Here is an 18,572-nt window from a genome sequence, read left to right as displayed (position 1 = left end):
AAATAGTCGACTCCCTGCAGTCAAATCGATGAGCAATCCTGACAATTGAAATGTTTTATATTTGCATTAAAATAACATCCTAGCACTTCTCACGAGTTAATTCACAAATTTTAAAATGTAATGAACAGTCTAAATTGAAAAGCAATGCACAGCAAACATACTTCGACAACGCAACAAATGAAATAAAATCCTTCGCAGGTGGAGCTATTTTATATAATAAACTACTGGGATGACACAGTCGTTGCAGATGATTACTTCACAATGGATGACATAATAATTTGAAACTTCTCTACCATATTTATAGTAAAAAATATAACTTTAAATGAAAAAAATATTACATTTTAAGGGCTTATTAATGAAAAAACAAAATTTCTCAAACTTGCAATACCTTTGACCAGTAGCATAATTCAGTGCCCTTGTGATACTTCAGTTCTTTCATTCCCCCAGTCCACCTAAAATCATAAGAACATCTATTGTATTTGTGCCAAGATAGGTACAGTATGGCCTATCTTGGTCTTTGTGCCATAAAACTTTAACTGTCTCATTTACTCAGCAATGTGAATTTATTTGAAGATAGAATCTGAAGTTACTTTTTTCACTCACCAAATCAATTAATTTCTTCAATAATAAATTTGAATAATAATGTCATCAGGGATGAAATATGCCTACGATAGTGTTTTCTGCTATATTTATTTCATTTTAAATAGAATTTTTTAAAGTATATTATTTTCACACACACCCCTCCCCCGCATTTTCTATTTTCTAGAGTTAATTGATTTAGCAAGTGAGTGGCGCATATTATAGGTGAATGAAATCTGAAAGCATTCGTGGATGATAGTTTAAACTATCATAAATCTGGTAAATATATTGAAATGTGAATGCTTTAGGAATGAAAATGACTGAAGAATCAATTCTATTTTATTTTTATATTGTAAAGTTACAGGGTTGCTATGCTACTGCGAGAACAGGGAAAACACCTGAAATTTAAGTCATCCAAAAATACTGAGAAAATGCAGGGAAAATTTTCATAAAAAACATAATTTTAAGTTTCTTATCTGTCTCTCCTTCCCCGATCAAAGGGGGGGGGGGGAAATGGCAGTTTCTAAAGATTTCAAAAATAAAAGATTGTAGTCATATTCTGAAAACTAAACAATATCTTTTTTCTTGTCCCCTTTTTCCCCCTCTATAGATCATTCCATTATTGATATGTGAAATAGCTGTTCTTTTCCCATAAGATTCCCAAATTGTAGCTAATGAGTATGCATGAGACTTTTGTAACTGCATTAAAAATAGAATACATTTCTCTGGCAAGATTGGCAACATTCAATCTGCAGAGGTAGCACGTTGGTTTTTTGTTAACCATATTGGATTTTATTGAATAGTTCATTTACTATTTGAGAAATTGTGAGCTTATTCAAAATAGATTAGAGAATTTAAAAAAATAATGAGCTGCTCAAAATCCATATTTAATTGGATGGTTTAAAAAAATTCTGGGTTTGCTGAATTGGTTTGAGCAGTTTCACAAAATCAATTTTATTGCACTCTACTGGCTTTGTAGGAAGATAATAATAATAAACCTAAGTAATATGGTAGAACTGGTGCTTACTAGGCTTGCCCCCTCCCTTCTAAAACAATGATAGCATACAAATTGTCATTGATTTGAAATTAATATCTAAAAGGAATGCAGGAAAAGATGACTAATCAATCCGAAGACATTAAATTTAATCTCCAAAGATAAACCGATTTCTACCTTTTTAGTTCAAAAACAGAAATTTAAAATTTAATTTTTATTGGCATTAAAACTTGTCACATTCATCCATTAATGCATTCAATAATATATTGGAAATATTTTCACATATGTTCACTGAGAGCGAAACAACTAAAAAAATGTTCATTAGGCGTAATTATGAAAAGCATCACCTTTTAAGCAGCCAAGAACTTGCATCATTTTAGAATTTGTGGGACAGTTTTCTTTACCACATTTTTCTCTGCTGAAATTATCACTGTTTATTTCTTGTATATTCAACTCATATAATCAATTATGTATGTTGACATATGGCTTCTTTTTTTAATGTAAATTTTGCAATAACTTATGTGTCTTAAATAAGCTTAATTGCATAAATTAAAATCTTTTGTAGATCTTGTCTCATTTTTAAAAATCTTTATATAGTCATCCAAATTAGCCCGATATTTCTTAGTTTAGATATTTGGAGTTTTTGTAAAAAGTTTTGATGTAAAGCCAAAATAATATTAATGAAATACTTTTATTAAATGCTATTCAAACTGATGATATTTTTGTTTCTAGGTAGAGCCCTTTGTTTGATATGCAATTAGCTCAACAATCATATCTAGTCCTATTTTGACTGGGAATGCCATTAATCCTTTTCTTTAAATGGTTAATCTCGACAAGGAATTGCCATAGAACCTGACTGTGAGAGATGTCAAAAGATCTGTGCTCAAGATTTTTCCAATAGGAAATAAATTGGACCTTTTTTTAAAATATATGTATAATTCTGAAATATTCAGGTAGTGTGTTTTCACATGACTCTAAATAAAAGGGCCGCTGAGAACATGCATTTTGAGTGATTTATGGTGCAAAATAAATGATAAACTTTAAAAAAAAAAAAAAAAAATATTTTAATGTGCTTTGCATGGATTTTTTTTAATATAACTAATTTTTATGTTGATCTTTTTTACTAGCTTCTTTAAGACAGCAATATATTTATATATTTATTCTCAGATTTTAGTTTTATTTTTAAAATAAATGATTTGTGTTTTTGTAAAATATTAAGTGTGCAACAACACAATCTTTCTGTTTGTTGTAAAAGAAAAAAAGTCAGTGCAAATGTTTTTTTAATGATGCAAAATTTAAATTATTTCCATGTATTATACATATCTGAATGGTCTGAAATGTGTTTTACGTATAGCTGTTATTTCTATTAAGTTCTTTTTCACTTTCTCATTGTACTTAAATCATTTCTCTATATCTATCTTTTTTTTTTTTTTTTTGCCTTTTAAATAAAAAAAAATGTTATGATATCATGTCTTAGTTTAATAATTATATAATATGTTATCTGTAAAAAATATTTATTCCTCAGTAGACAGTTAATGAATATAACATAAAATTATCGATTCCACACAATTCTTTTTTTTTAGATTTCTGTATGCAGGGATTGAGCATAATTTTCTTGTAGTGTATTGAAGAACTTGTATCGAATATGGTAAAATAAATTGAGCTTAGTAAAATGGGCAAATTATTTCAAATGGAAATAGTTAACTTGTGTTATTTGTTTCCATTATTTTTCACATAAGAAGAATATAAATCCTAATTTTAAATGGAGTGGGAAAATATATTGTAATAAAACAGCCCATTTTATTTAAAATTTTATAGTAGTCGCAACACCTCACTATTGAAATAAAAAACGATCTCAATTATCTGTCAGTTAGAGGAAGGTTATATCTGAGTACCAAGAACTTCATTGATGTCAAATAATAATGAAAAGTGTATTTCAATGAAAATCAAAACTGTAAAATCCCTTTCAACTTCTTGCTTTTTGTAAGATGTTAAGAGAGATTCGACAGAAAAGTAAATTCCAAAAGTTATGTTTTTTATGTGCATGTAGTGCAATTTGTTCTAAATGAAAGAAGGATGGATAAGAAAAAAGATGTAAAAATATATATTTGTCTTTCTAGAACTAATTCACAGATTAAATAATTATTTAAAAAATCCTTTGGACAAAGTATTAAATCCATATATACATATGTAAGTAATCTTTTTCTCTACACAAGTCATTATTATATTTAAAATTTTCAGTTAAATGATTAACTTTGATAAGGATTTAAATTTATAAGCTGTAAATACACAAACAAATTTATCATTTTAACCCATTAGCTGTCGGAATCTCCATTTGAGAATTTTGAAATTTTACTTGCACTACTCGGCTCAAAAATATATTTTGTATGCTGGTCATTTTAGTTTCATTCTCCATATTTCACTCAATGTTATGCGTTGCAGAAAGTGTGTATTCTATACTTTTTTATAACTGGCAAACAAATTTGAAATCATCTGCAAGTTTAATGGAACAGAATTGTCATATTTGTAGCATTATATTTTATTTGGTTTTTATATTAAAAAGCAATAGTGTACATAAATATGTAAATTAGGTTACGATAACGATCTTTTTCAAAAATATTTAATATTTATAAAGTATAGTTTCATTATAATTACACTGTTACATAAATTTTCATGCATGTATATAATTTATCTGACCAAAAAATTTTATAAAATTGGCAGTTAATGGGTTAATGTGAAATTAGCATATTAAGTTTTTACATCTTAGTTCTGAATGTAGATTACTAAATATATTGGGGGAGGGGGAGTAATCAGTTAAGTAATATTTTATGATAATTTGAAAACTTTTTTTTTTGTGCCAAGCAGTTCAGCTACAATTGAAAAAGTGCAGCATTTTCTGTTCCATAATTATTGAATTTGTGAATTGCTGGAAATAAAATATCTAATTTGGAATCATTGCAGTTTTTGTTTAAATGCATGGCATCTGTTGCACATATTCCATGCTGTCCCATGCATTTGTTTCAACAAATTGTGCAGTGCACTACTTTACAAAATTGGTAATAATGTGAGGAGATGTATAATTATGAGATACAAGATTTCTCAATAATTCCATTTTGGCATGTTTCATTTTATATAAATGTTAAATTATATTTCAAAATTTGAAATAATTGTTGTGATAAAATAAATTGTTTTTCCCATATGTTAGAATTCATGCTTTAAATCTCAACTTGTTATTTGTAAAATGAAGTAGGGGGGGGGGGGTATTTCTTTAGTTTTCTTATTCACTGTGATTTCATTAAAATATTCAAACATGATTTAAACTTGTGTTTAATATGAGAATGATTTTTAAATAATTTATCATTTTCAATCAAGAATTAAATATTTCTATTACATTTCATATTAATTTGTAACTCACCCTCTTTAACATATCTAGTTCTAGGAAATTAATAGCCACTAATTTTCATTGCAAATAAAATGTTACTTAATCCATTTAATTGTACTAGAAACTAATGAATTTGTAGAACTTTATTAAAAAAAGGTTTTTGGGTGGATTATGTCTGTCCAGTTGAAGACAAATGAACTTGGGCAGTATTTTTGATGCTTGGCGGCATTTTGGAGATTTTTTCTTTTTTTTTTAACATGTGAAGAGAGAGCAATTGTTAGATAATTTGATTTTAAATTGAATCTTTTTATTTTTTAAACCATTCCAAGTATGAAAGGAAATTTTGGAATTTCAATAACTAAAATATGGAATTACTGTGCAAGAAAATTGTGTATGATTTTTAAATAAAAATCGTTGATTTGGATCTGTTCATATAAATATTATTAGTCATTATAGAAGGACTTAAATGAATGAAATTTAGTATTTTTACCATACTTGTAGGTCTGTGTCAATTGCGAACCATTGCTAACAAAAAGTTGGAGTTCTGTCAGATTTTCAATCTTTGTGTATAGTCCAGTTAATAAAGACCTTAAAATATCTCACTTCAGAAGTAATTACCATAAAACAGAATTTTATTCCAATGGTAGATAATTGAGAACTTTCGTGATAGTCTCTAAAAATGCCTTGCTTCTGTCAGATTCAAAACGTTGGAAACAGCCATTATCTCTGTAATTAAAAATTGAATCGAGTTCGTCTCTCCCCCCCCCCCCATTTGTAATTTTAGGCTTACAAGTTTCGTTGTCGTCGTATTTAGAATAAATGTAATAGTTTTTAAATTATATGTGGGAAAAGTCAATATATGTTCTATGTTTAAAAAAAAAAATCGAATCGAAATTTTGATGTCAATTCTGGGGAGGATGAAATCATTTCCTTCAATAAAAATAGTTAGCAGGGGTGTTTGTGCTCCGGGGAAATCCCGGAATTCCGGGGATTTTGAACTTCGATACCCGGAAATTCCGGGGGTCGTCGTTCAAAAGGAATAATAATGAATTATTTATTTTGATCTGGGTAATTTTGTTTGCTTTGAAAGCAGAAAACGCAAGGTCAGTGTGTGTGGTGAAAACGTTTCCTTTCTTTCTCCAAAGGCAGTGATAATGCGTGAAAAGGGGGAAAAAAACTTCTTTTTTGTTCTTTCCTTATTGCGAGTTATGACTCATTCCCCTGGTTCTCGGACATTCTCTTCTGGATTCTTTTCGGCAAGTGGGTTCAAAGGTCTTATCTCTCCTGGCGTGGCGCCAATAAGTAGAGAAGGGGGATTTTTCGCCGTATTAGCTATTTGTCATTGATCGCTTCGCAACTTTTTTTTCTCCGCTGTGTAAAATTTTCGTTTCATTTATTGACGCACGTGTAAATTTTTCGTTTCGTTTATTGAAATATTTTTTTATTTATGTACGCAAGAGAATTTCACTATGAAATTTCTCGATATAAATAGTGATATTATATAATTAGAAGAAGGTGTCCGGAATGCATTTAGGTGGAATTGGATTGAACGGAGAGATGGTAATGGGGATACCATCGGCACATGGTGCAAGAAAATAAATGTTGCTGGACAAGCATATTGTGTTTTTTGTAACTCACTGCTGAAGTATGGTAGGGAAGGATTCAAGGCTTTCACAAATCATTCTAAAACTGTGACGCACATAAGATATTCAAAGTGCATTAGACATTCAATGACTTTAAGTAATTATGCTAATTCAAAAAATACTGGAGACTGATGCTCGGCCATTGGATATAGTGACAAGAAAAGCACGCCAAGAGGTATTAATAACTTCGTTTATCGCCGAGAATTCTCTTTCTGTCAATGTAGCTCCTAATTTAATTGAACTCTGCAAACAGTTGAGGCGCGATCAGACGGCACTAAACTCGTTGGAAATGTCCAGGACTGCTGCATGTTATAAGATGAAATATGGGCTCGCAAAAACTATTAAGGAAAATATCATTAAAACTTTAAAGGAGACTCCATTTTCTCTAAATTTGGATGAAAGTACTGGCAATGCTCAAGAAAGTATACTGGCAATATTGGTGCAGTTTTATGACAACAATCAAAATGAAGTTGTAGTTCATCATTTTGCATCTCTAAAGATGGAATCTTGCAATTCAGAAGCTGTTTTTAAAGCAGTTGTTAATACTGTTGAAGATAATAATATTCCATGGGCAAACTTAATTAGTGTATTAATGGACTCATGTAACACCATGCGTGGAAAAAAAAAGGGTATTGAAACCAGACTACGATCAAACAAAGCACCCCACTTATTAGATATTGATGGTGACACATGTCACACAGCTAATAACTGTGTAAAAAAATTTTCTTCTTGTTTTGATAGATACTTAGAAGATTTGTTTAATGACATCTATTTTGATATGAAAAGCTGCAGTAAAAGAGAATTTTTTCAAAATCTGTGAATCCCTTGCCATTAAAAAACTTAAGCCCTTGAAGAGACCAGACCATAGGTGGGTGTACATTTTATGTGTTTTAGAAAGAATCAAAGATCTGTGGGATGCTCTTATTGCATTTTATTTTCACTACTTGGATAAAACTGATAAAGGGGATTATTTTTCTTATGTTGAAACTGTATACAATAAAAGAAATATTTCTGCAGCTCAAAAAAAAAAAATTGTTGAAGGGGTGTATTCTTGCTTGCATTTCCAACAACTCACAAAGGATGCTTTAGCTCGGATAAAAAGAATACTAAATGGGTTATTTGTTATGCAAAACAAAACTTTATTGCATATGGCATTATATTCAGCAGTATTACCAGAGTTCAACACATATATTAAATTATTTGAAACAAAAAAACCAATGCTTCATTTAATACATTCCAGTATTTATAAATTGATGGCAAAATTTTTCTCTTTTTTTATGAAGCCAGAAAATATAGAGTTCACATCTTATGATGATTTATTAAAGGTTGATGTCACAAATCCAGAATTCCATCTACCTAGCAAAGTAATATTTACTGGTGCAGAAGCTTCCACTCTCCTGAAGAAATTATCAAAAAATCCTCCATTAGCAAAAGAATTCCAAATTTCTCTGATGAAAGCTTTTACTAATACAGCACAGCATATGAAACAGAAATTACCCCTTAAAAATTCATATCTAATTAGTTTTACAGCATTAGATCCAGAGCTAAGAGGTAAAACCAGTACAATATTAGCTTTTGAAAAATTATCACCTTTTATGTCCCATATTTTTAGTGATAATGAAAAGTCAAAAGTAGAAGCTGGAATAAGGTTATACCAGAATGATATTGATATCACCAAAGAAATGCTCTACACATCTGATGAAAGTGGAAATCAAGTCAAGTGTACAATTGATAAATATTGGTCTAAAGTTTTTAATTTAAAAAATGATTAAGTATCCTACATTGGCTAAATTGGTCAAAGTCTGCCTTAGCTGCTTCCATGGCCCATTAGTGGAAAGTGCATTCAACTTAATGGATACACTTGTCACTGACTATAGAACCTCTCTTAAGATTGATTCCCTAGATGCAGTGCAGACTATTAAATATGATTTAATGGCTTCTAAAGAAACCTCATGTGAAAAATATGGCTCAAAAAATCCAATGACTGATCCAATTCACAAAGATCTCTTACTCAATGTGAACAGAAGTTGGAAAACATATCAAGAGGACTTAAAAACATGTATTTCAGATGAGTCACCTATAAAAGTCTCTGAAAAACCTTCTACATTAGCAGAAAAGCAAACTGCTTCTACCTCTGCATGTGCAGTTCTCGAGGAAATTTCTTCAACTGTAAATGAGGAAAATAACAGTCAACCTTCCTGCAATTATGAAGTTCACCACAAAAGAAAGACAAGCCCACAAACATCAGAAAATAAAAAAAAGCAGCAGAAATTAGATAATTTTTTTTTTTAAAGAATTAATTCAGGTAATTTAAAATATTTACATAAAATGTAGTAGTTTATATGTTTAAAAATTTATGGTTATTAATTTTGCAAAAAAAGTAATTCATTGAACTTTTATAATTAGGTCATTCAATACTTCATAATTGTAATTTTTCATCCCCCCCCCCCTTCTCGAAACTCCAAAATGTCGGTAGTAAGACCGTAAAAGTTTCAGGGGATTTTTTGGGGTCCCACAAACACCCCTGAGTTAGATTAAAAAACGAATAAGAATATGTTGTTAAACATTTTGTTTCAATTGAAATGCAATGGAATGAAGAATTTTCAAATTGCAAAAGAATTTGAATATGCAGAAAAATGTCCACTCATACGTCAAAAAAATTGAACTATTCTTATGCTTTTAATTATTTTGAGATTGTAAAGGAAATAAATTGCAGATAAACTAAATGATTTAAAATCAAAAAGGGCAAAAATTCAAGAGACGATTTTTAAATTGCAGAAATCTACAAACAAACTACAGAAGAGAATAGATTTTCAGTGTATAGTAGAAGGAAATAGTTTCAGGCTTTAATACAGTATTTTAAAATAGTATAATAACTCACTGTTTCCACTTCATTTGTTGAAATATACAGGGTGTCATTTAATGAACCTACATCTTATAACTCAATCACTACAGAGGGCTATAATTCTCGAGAACATTCATCTCCTATCTGTTACACATCATTTTGAGGATGTCCTCCAACGTATCATATTCAATTGAAGATCGTATATTTATTGTTAAGAATTGGTATTTAAATGGTGAAAATGCAGCACTAGTGCTACAGAAGTAGTCTGTAAAATTCAAAAGTTGATATAAGCTTTCTAGAGCAATGATAAGAGATCTGATTAGAAAATTTGAAATGTCGTCTGATTGCATGACGGATGATCTAAGGGGAAAAGTTGGTGCAAAGGTAACTGTTAGAAGTGTTTGATTCAACAAGAGATATAGCAGAACCAAGCGCTCTCTTTAATAATCTGGCAATTGGATATTAGTAGCTCTGCAGCCAAGATAATGAGGGCATGTATCGAACTTTTCCTTACAAGATCCAAACTTTACAATTCATCCCAGATACTGCTAACGCTCAGCGGCGGGACTCGGTCAATGGGAAATTGGTTCATAAAGAGAAATGTTTCTCTGACGATGCCTGTTTGGTCAGGGGAACGAACAGACAGAAATATCGCTTTTGGGGATCCCCAACCCTCCTTGTCTACGTAAGGCATCCACAAAAGGTAACTGTTCTTTGTGGGTCGGATCCAAATCATTATCCTGTTGCATTGCCTTGGCCACTTTATTCACCAGCTATGCTATTTCAATATTTGGAGTCATATAAAAGATTTGCCTTACAAGAAGAAGCTGGCTGACCTCAAAACGTCCATAAAAGACTCATTTGCAAGCATTTAAAGAGAATGAAATTGAACTAGCTACGTTGTGCCATTGTTATCACCTCACTTTGAAAATCTTATACATTCAATTTTTTTTTTCAACCCCAATATAAAAAAAATGTTTTTAGTGCTAACTGCAATTACTCAAAAGTGACAGGCTTATTGAAAGACACCCTGTAAATACGGGTTTCTTAATTTCTAGCATTTCCCCCTTCATTCTGCCAGTCACTGGTAAAAAATATTAGAGGCTTTTATGGAATTAATATTTTTCAATGAATTTTGCTTCAATTAAAGCGGAAAACGCGTTAGTGAAATTAGCTTCTAATAGTTGCTATATGATAGCTAACGACATTGTTATCTTGAGCTGCTAGTTTTAGCTTATTTTACTTATTTGAAGATGAACATAACAAATACTCTTCCCTTATTTATTAAAATAAGTTGCCATGCATATAAAAATGAGTAAAATATTTTATTAAATTTTTTATATGCATTACTATGTTTAAAGCATATAATTTTATTGGAGTTTTTATTCTTCATTAAGAGTGGGAATTTTAATTGTTGGTTCCACTTCGTAAGACAACACATGAAAAATTCTGGAATCTTCCACACATTGGAATTTGCTTTTTATTAGCTAATAATGGCTTAATCTGTTTAAAATGTCATGGTTTCTATCTTTTACCTGCAGTTTTGTTTTTCTCAGCAGTCACATTTGTTCAGCACAAAACAATTACAAGGGCTTTATATGTATTTGCTCCTTTACATCTTTCCAAAGTCGAAAAAATTACTCAGGTAGAGCTTGTTTCATCCGCATTAAACATGTCTCCTGATAAATATTCGGTAAATAAGCTGGCTGCCCTGGTGCTTGTTGATCAGTATCCCCTTAAGACTTGAAATGCTTTCTCTTTTCTACCACCTTCCTCTGGTGCTTGAAAATTATGTTTGTCCATATATATTTATATTTCGCTTTCGTTTGTGCATTATGTCATTCTTTCAGACAGCATCTGTTGTTGTTTTGCCTGTGCAAATGCAAAATGTGAGGAAAGAAAGTCTCGGTTACTGTCTAAGGTTCGGAGGACCGCCAGCTTTTGTGCTTCAGGGCAATATCTCGTCTGCTTTTAAATAAAGTTTCTGAAATGTTGAATTCTGAAAACCTTATACCATTTTTAAAATTGATTAAATTTTAAATTGACACGTTAGTAAAAGGATTAAATAAATTGCCTTGCTTTTATAATCCATCTCTGTGGTCTTACTGGAATTACCATTTTCAAAATCTTGCAACTCAAAATTTCTTTGACAGCTTTCATGATGGGAAATAAATTCAATGATAAGCATAATGGAAAAATTTCGAAGATAACAGTTCAAGTTAATTAGTTTGTCAATTGGAATGAACCTTCCTTTTGAATCCATGGGCACTACCTTTGTGAAGATGAAATGGCATTACCAAGCCATTATAACATGTTTTTATGAGATTAAAAAAAAGTGGAATTAAATCAAAATTATATATGCATTCATGAATGCAGTGGCAAGCAATTTTGACAAATAAACATTACAATGGTTTCAATATGGGTTAATTTTTAATAAATAGAATGGAATTTTATATTAAACAAAATAAAAGTAAGAGCATTACGTAATGAGCAAAACAAAATTTATTGCAAAAATTCAAATTTTATTTACATAAACTAAATCTATTTATCTCTTCTTCTAAATACTAATTTCAAACTCATTGCTTATCTCTATCTGACTTTTCAGGCTCAAGTTGTTGTTGCCACATGTTTGCATAAAACCTATTCAATTCCAGTAGGCCACTGTGCCTGAAATGATTAAGGAAACATGAAATTGTGCCAAATCATATCTTTTAGAACATAGAAAACATAAGCAATACACACTCAAAGAGGAAAAAATAAGGGTGAGGAATTTTCACAGCTACATAAAAAAAATAATGTATACTTGTTGAGAAATTTAGAAATGATAGAATTATAAACATTTTCAATAACTACTACTACAGTTTTAAAAACTAATGTAATGAAGCCCAATTCATTGATACTGCAGAGATGATTGCAACTCCATATTAAAAATACATTATTATATAGAATTGCATGCATGTGCATTGCATTAACAACATAATATGAATATATTATAAATGATGCACAAACATGCATTCATATTTTTTTTATTATTTAAATATCATGAACACATGTTTGAAGCACCACACACACAGAAAACTGTTTTGGAAAAAAAAAAATAACAAATATTTTACTAATAAGCCTGATTTTTAATAATTTTGTGATGTTCATATTTTTAAACAAAGCAAATTTCATTCAAGAACAAAATAAAAATGTTTGAAAATAATTATTCACTATAGAAATTCAAAATGATATCCAAGCAATTTCTTTTTTTTAACTGCTCAACTAAAGCTACTTTTGGGAGGGCAGGCAGTTCTAAGAACTGCCAATTTAATAATTCCATTAGAATCTAAAATGTCTATTAACAGGCACTGAAACGGAAATAAATCCAGCAAGAAAAACGTTCATGGGAAGTAAAGGATTTTGGTATAGAAGTTTCCATAAAATCTTGATCAATGGAGTTTAGTAGAATTTGACTCCTGAACGCGACATGCATTTTTGTTTATAAAAGACCAATTCCATGGTAACTGACTTGACAACTACAAAGAAAAACATACTATGCAAGATATGCATCTTTTAAATAATTTTTCACTTTTTTCTTCTTTTTGCTCAATTCAATGGTATATTTGATAATTTTTTTAAAAAATAGTTAAAAATACTGACTGGCATTAATCTAACCTATATTGAAGCATGAAACTGATTCAATAAAAGATTCTTCTGAAATTAAAATGAATTTTATCTCGCAGCTTAATGAGCTTACAGCATCTAAATTCTAAAATATTATTACAACAAAGAATGCCAGTAATTACAACAAACTACCATCTTAAGGTAAAAAACTCAACTACGTTGTACAATGCAATAAATGTTTTAATTACCAGAGCCACACAATTAAATCTAGATATTTATTAATTTGATTCTCTTGACAATTTTAGTTTACCTAGGATTAGTTTTTTTTTTTTATTTTCTTATAAACTTTGATGATTTTTTTTCTCAATAACATGAAATGGACCAAATCCTTGTAAAGTAATAGGACCATAAAATATAAACTGCTTTATTTCTACTGCATCTGCAAATTTATGAATGGTCAGGATTTGATAAGCCCCCACCCCCACCCCACCCGCTAAGAATTTCTCTTTGATCTCATCTTCCTATATAATACTGTATACTATAATAAACTATTTAGTAATATTTAATAACTATCATTCATCACATTTTGGATCCCCCCCCCCTCTTTCTGAAAGTTGATAATTTGTCATTTTTGCTGTGTTGACTACAAAAAATAATGTTTTCCTCTACTGTTTTGAAATGATGCTTTCCCCTTCCAATATTAGGAATGACCAAAGCTCTATGAAATCTCGTATCTAATTCATTTTGGAAGAACTTATATCTTCACCTTTAACAAAAATAAATTGTATTTTAATGTCTCTCTTTCACTGCATTGTAGAAGTCTAAATACTACTAAGCATTTATGTCTTCAGCTCCCTAGCAGTGAGAAGAGCCAAAAAAGTCCCTATAAAAATATGTTAGTTGCAGCAAATTGTTTAAATCGATGTTTCTGGACCACCAGAAAAAATGCGTAACAATAAAAAGCAACCGATTTTAAATCCTTTATTTATTTTCTTATTTATCGTTTTAAGATAATATGGCACAATTGTGTATGATTTTGTGGTCTTTCGATCATCTTAAAAACAAGAGACAGTTATACATGCTTGCAGTGGATTTCATTTTATTCTTCATATGAAGTTTTCTGCAATATTAGTTTCTCAGGATTTAAACCATCTTGTTTGCTTTAAATTCTTGTGATTGCTTTTGTTTTACAAAAACATGCTGAAGGAATGTATATAATTTGATATTTAAATCATTTGTGCCATCTTGAGCTGCACCTTCATTGGTTGTTAAATGAGTTGTGTTAATTCATTTCTTCCAGGTGCATGGCTCATGAAGCAGATTCTCATTTGTAACTATTCCATTTAATACATATTTCTTTTTAGTCATCTTTCAGACTTCATAAAATCTTTTAATTTTAGACTTCAAACCTTAGAATTCTTCTAAAAGAAATCTGATATTTTCATGTTTCTGGCAAAGGTATATATTATGCAGAATATCTTTTTTCCGTAATACATAACTTGAATGAAGACTAACATTTGGGTTTTTCTTCATAAATGAGAGCATATGTCTCCTAAATTAAAGAGCTCAATACACATCTTTTTTCCATTTTCCCTGCAAATAATGAAATTCTTTAAGTCATAGTACTTGTGATGATATATAAATAATCAATATAAAAATCTTTTACTTTTTGTGACAAAGTATCTTATGTTGTTGAGGAAAAACCAATAATATTGTTTAAAATGCCCTCTTTCTTGGCTAATACAAATACTAGTGATGTTCTTTTGTTTGGAGAGTTTTGAAAGGCAGATGTTGCACTCTTTTTTGCTTTCCCATAAGTCTGCATGAAGAAAATGCTTCCGAAGGTGAAAAAAATTGATGTAGAGGAGTGAATAGCTGATTTTCTACTTCTTTCATTTCTTTAATAAATCTTATCATTTTCTTTCAAGCATCATATCAATACCTGATGCCAAGCATCAAGAACAATTGAAGAATCATTTGATAGTTTTTGATTTCTTAGTCACACTCTTTTCATCAATTGAAGTTATATATAACCGATTATTGATCAATTTAATCAAAACAAAATTTGTTGCTTCAATACATACAGTAGCATTCAAACTACTGAACTTGACGAAAATATTTTTTAGAGCTAAGCTTTTTCCAGTATCTAATCAGTTCATTTCATGGGAATTTCCTAATAAAGTTACCTTCCCAAAATTTCTAATAAATGTAATAATATATTTATCCTAATAAATTAAATAGAAATTATATTATCAGACAGATGTTTTTCGAAATTGAGTTAAAGAATTTCAAACCTTTAAAATTAAGTTACATGTTGCAGTGATATATTTGCTCCAGACAGAATTAAGCAAAAGTCCTATCGTTCAGTTCGTGGAACATTTATAAAGCAATACACCATCTTAAATAGTAACAAAAACGAAATTTCGTTAAAGAAGTACTCAATTGTCATCATTTAAAGTTGAAATGAAAACTGAGTTGTCATATTTGGCAAATTATTTGAAGGGGAAAAAAAATTCTAATTTGGCAAGTTAGCCCCAGTAAAAGAAAAAAAAAAAAAAAAAAAAATCTAGAAATTGTTGGCTTTAAAAAGTAAAAAATCTGGACACAAACGTTCGTGACTATAACTATACTAAATCTAATCTCGATCTTAATTTTCCAACCCATGCCCTTCCTTTGTCAGAAAGATAAAATGTCTATTTTTTTATTTTTTTTGTCGAACTTGTGATGAGCTAACTTTTGCTTAAATAAGTGAGAATTTTGCTCAGCAAGTAATTCAACAATTAAGCTGACAAAAAAAAAAAAAAAAAGCATTGTGCAATCACAGCATTAACTTTTACTTTTCTTAAAAAAGAGACTAGCAAGGGCAAAATTTTATATTTAAATTATACTCTTGGGTTCAAAGACAAAAGACAGCACTGGTTTCCAGATTCCTCCTACAGTAGTGGTTACTGTTTTGTTTAAAATATTATGAACCAAATCTGTTATTTGTTCTGTTATCTGTTAATGGGATTAAATTTACAACAGCATTGTAATTTGGACAGAACAATATTTCTAAGATCCCTTTTAAATTTCTGAAAGAGAAAGAAGTCTTACGTTCCCCTTTCGATAATTTCTCCTTCATTTAGAACTAGAATTTCATCTGCATGAATAACAGTGGATAACCTAAGAGAAAAAGTAAAAAAAAAAAAAAAAAAAAATTAAAATCAAGATATTTTTAGGCATATGGTAATTGCATTTTTTACACAATTAATTCTTAATGAACTAACTTTGGCATAAATTCGTAGATGTGTTTCATAGATAAGTCGTTTAGTTCAAAGGCAGCAGGAGCTGATTTTTTTTTTTATTTAAATAGATTCTTTATTGTAGAAAATATGCAGTATTCCAGCTTGTGGAAAAGATTTAAAAAAAAAAACAAAAAACGTATCTGTATTGGATTTTTTTCACTGAAATATCCCAGAAATGCACATCGACAAAATCACTTCAGTTTTCTTCAACGGGTTTGCTTTACTTTCTTTAATGAATTACATCACGTCACATAATGCGAAGCAATTAATTTGTCGAAAGCAACGAACCATTCTGTAAAATACAACTAAGAATTCTTTCTATAAACAATGTGACCTCAAACTCACCTGTGGGCTATGATGAGTGTAGTTTTATTTTTGCAGATATTTGCTAGAGACTGTTGAATGTTTCTTTCTGTCTGGGTATCTAGCGAAGATGTGGCCTGAAAGAGCACAATCAATATAAATACTTTAAACAGAATGAACGAGAAAGAAAAGGAGGGAAATGCTACATCAATTTTAAGCTGACAGAGTGCAATAGTTAAATGATCCTGAATATGACTTTAATGTATTAATTAATAATTATATATAGGATTTACATACAGGATGTCTGCATTTATCGCGACAAACAAATTTTTAAATCAGTAGATAGATATGTGATTCCAGTAGCAAAATTATTTAACTGATTGAAGAAATTATATATTTTGTGTTTGAGTAAAATAACTATGCTGAAATCCATTCCCCCCCCCCCCCAGTTTCCAGAACTTCAATCGCATTTATTAAAATATTCTTGATCTTGTAAAATGAAAAACACTACTTTTACAACTAAAACTAATAGAATTAAAACGTTAAAAACTGCTTTTATAAAGAAATTTTACAGTTAAATTTGCGGCTAGGAAGCAGATCATCAAGGATCGTTTGCAAATTGAAGTAATAAACCGTTGTTTTATTAAGTTTACAATCCCCCCCCCCCCAAATACTTTACATTAGGAGGTATTATTATCGATTTAAAAATATTTTGATGCATAATTTTTAATCAACTTTTTCTTTGAATTTATTTTTCAGAATTGTTTTATTCAAAAAGAAATCTAATTTGTATTTATAAAATTATCAGTATTATTTATGCTCAATTTAACAAAAAGATTTACACGTTGTATCTAATATTCACATGAAGTTAGAAAACATAGAAACGAAATTAAAATATTTAGGTGTCTAAATTCATGCCATTTTACATCCGAAACTAGCTATCAACCAGCCAATGAAAGTTAAAATCCTTTTTCCATGACGCAAAATTTCAACGGCTTCTAACAATTTGTTATTATCTTTATTTTCTTGGATATGTATAATCGAAGAAGTATTGTAATCCTCAAACAATTCGAACTTGTTCTTCACGTTTTAGATCTCCTCGACTTTCGAAAAATTTTTTTTGGAAACGTCAGTTTGTGACAGAAACACCTTGATCAAGAACGGATGAAATTTAGTGTAATATATCTTTACAATAAATTTGTAGGTTTCTCTTTAATTTTGAACAAAATTTGTTCAGAGAAGATGTTCGGATCTAAGTTAACAAGACAACTACGAATTGAAAAGACCTCGATGGATAAAATTCAGAACACATTTTTAACATCCATAGTGTAGATACCCAACACATTTTAAGCCAAATCCAACGAGGAGTTGATCGTCTATTGGTCTTTATTTTCAGAAACATGCAAGCAAAAATGCAATGACTTAAAAACATCAAATTTGATAAGTTATTTTGTGTCTAGAAGTATAACTTGTAGTCAAATTTCGGTTTTAAATGCGTCTAAAACTCAAATTCATTTTCGGATACTATTAACCAAATGCTAAAGATTAATCGCCAAAGTTCACACAATAGATTAAATAAAAATGTTAAATTCAAGCCAAAAGTCAATATTTTTGTAACTACTGTTCGCCAATGGCGGTCTCTGGGATAATGCCCTTATTAAAGTGCCTTTGTTAAAGTTTTAGTGAGAGCCTTTGTTTTTGTTTTTTCTACATATATTTTCATTTATGTGAGAAACTCATTTTCACTTGAACATATCTTTCGAATTAAAAAAGGTGTATCTGTGTTACAAATGTTTTGTTCATGGATCTTTCTAATAGAAACAATTTCCATGACTGCAACTAAGATCATAATTGTCAGATTCATTTATTTTCTAACTTTTGCAGGACTATAACATCACTTTCCTATTCTTCAAATAAGCTACAAAGATAATAAACA

General features: G+C 29.9%; 2 protein-coding genes across 7 annotated transcripts in view; one reads left to right on the top strand and one right to left on the bottom strand.

Moving 5' to 3' along the window:
* LOC129973000 (serine/threonine-protein phosphatase 4 regulatory subunit 1-like) overlaps positions 1-4,770 on the top strand; it is a 125,850-nt gene extending 121,080 nt beyond the window's left edge. For 4 of the 5 annotated variants that reach the window (XM_056087335.1, XM_056087339.1, XM_056087337.1 and 1 more), the window contains one exon: positions 2,310-4,770. In XM_056087335.1, coding sequence (XP_055943310.1) covers positions 2,310-2,363 — 54 coding nt within the window. In that variant the 3' untranslated portion in view covers positions 2,364-4,770. Of the gene's footprint in view, positions 1-2,305 lie in introns of all 5 variants that reach the window. The other variant, XM_056087336.1, reaches the window with a different exon arrangement.
* A 7,157-nt stretch (positions 4,771-11,927) lies between these two features.
* LOC129971429 (ATP-binding cassette sub-family B member 6-like) overlaps positions 11,928-18,572 on the bottom strand; it is a 57,263-nt gene continuing 50,618 nt past the window's right edge. Inside the window, exons 18-20 of one of the 2 annotated variants that reach the window (XM_056085183.1) lie at positions 16,679-16,773; positions 16,143-16,211; positions 11,928-12,110 (exon numbers count right to left, since the gene is read on the bottom strand). In XM_056085183.1, the coding sequence (XP_055941158.1) occupies positions 12,020-12,110; positions 16,143-16,211; positions 16,679-16,773 (255 nt within the window). In that variant the 3' untranslated portion in view covers positions 11,928-12,019. The remainder of the gene's footprint in view (positions 12,111-16,142; positions 16,212-16,678; positions 16,774-18,572) is intronic. The other variant, XM_056085184.1, reaches the window with a different exon arrangement.

Source organism: Argiope bruennichi, chromosome 6 (assembly GCF_947563725.1).
Source record: "Argiope bruennichi chromosome 6, qqArgBrue1.1, whole genome shotgun sequence".
Taxonomy (NCBI): Eukaryota; Metazoa; Arthropoda; class Arachnida; order Araneae; family Araneidae; genus Argiope; species Argiope bruennichi.
Note: the sequence above shows the minus strand (reverse complement) of the source record. Positions and strands in the feature narration are given on the sequence as shown.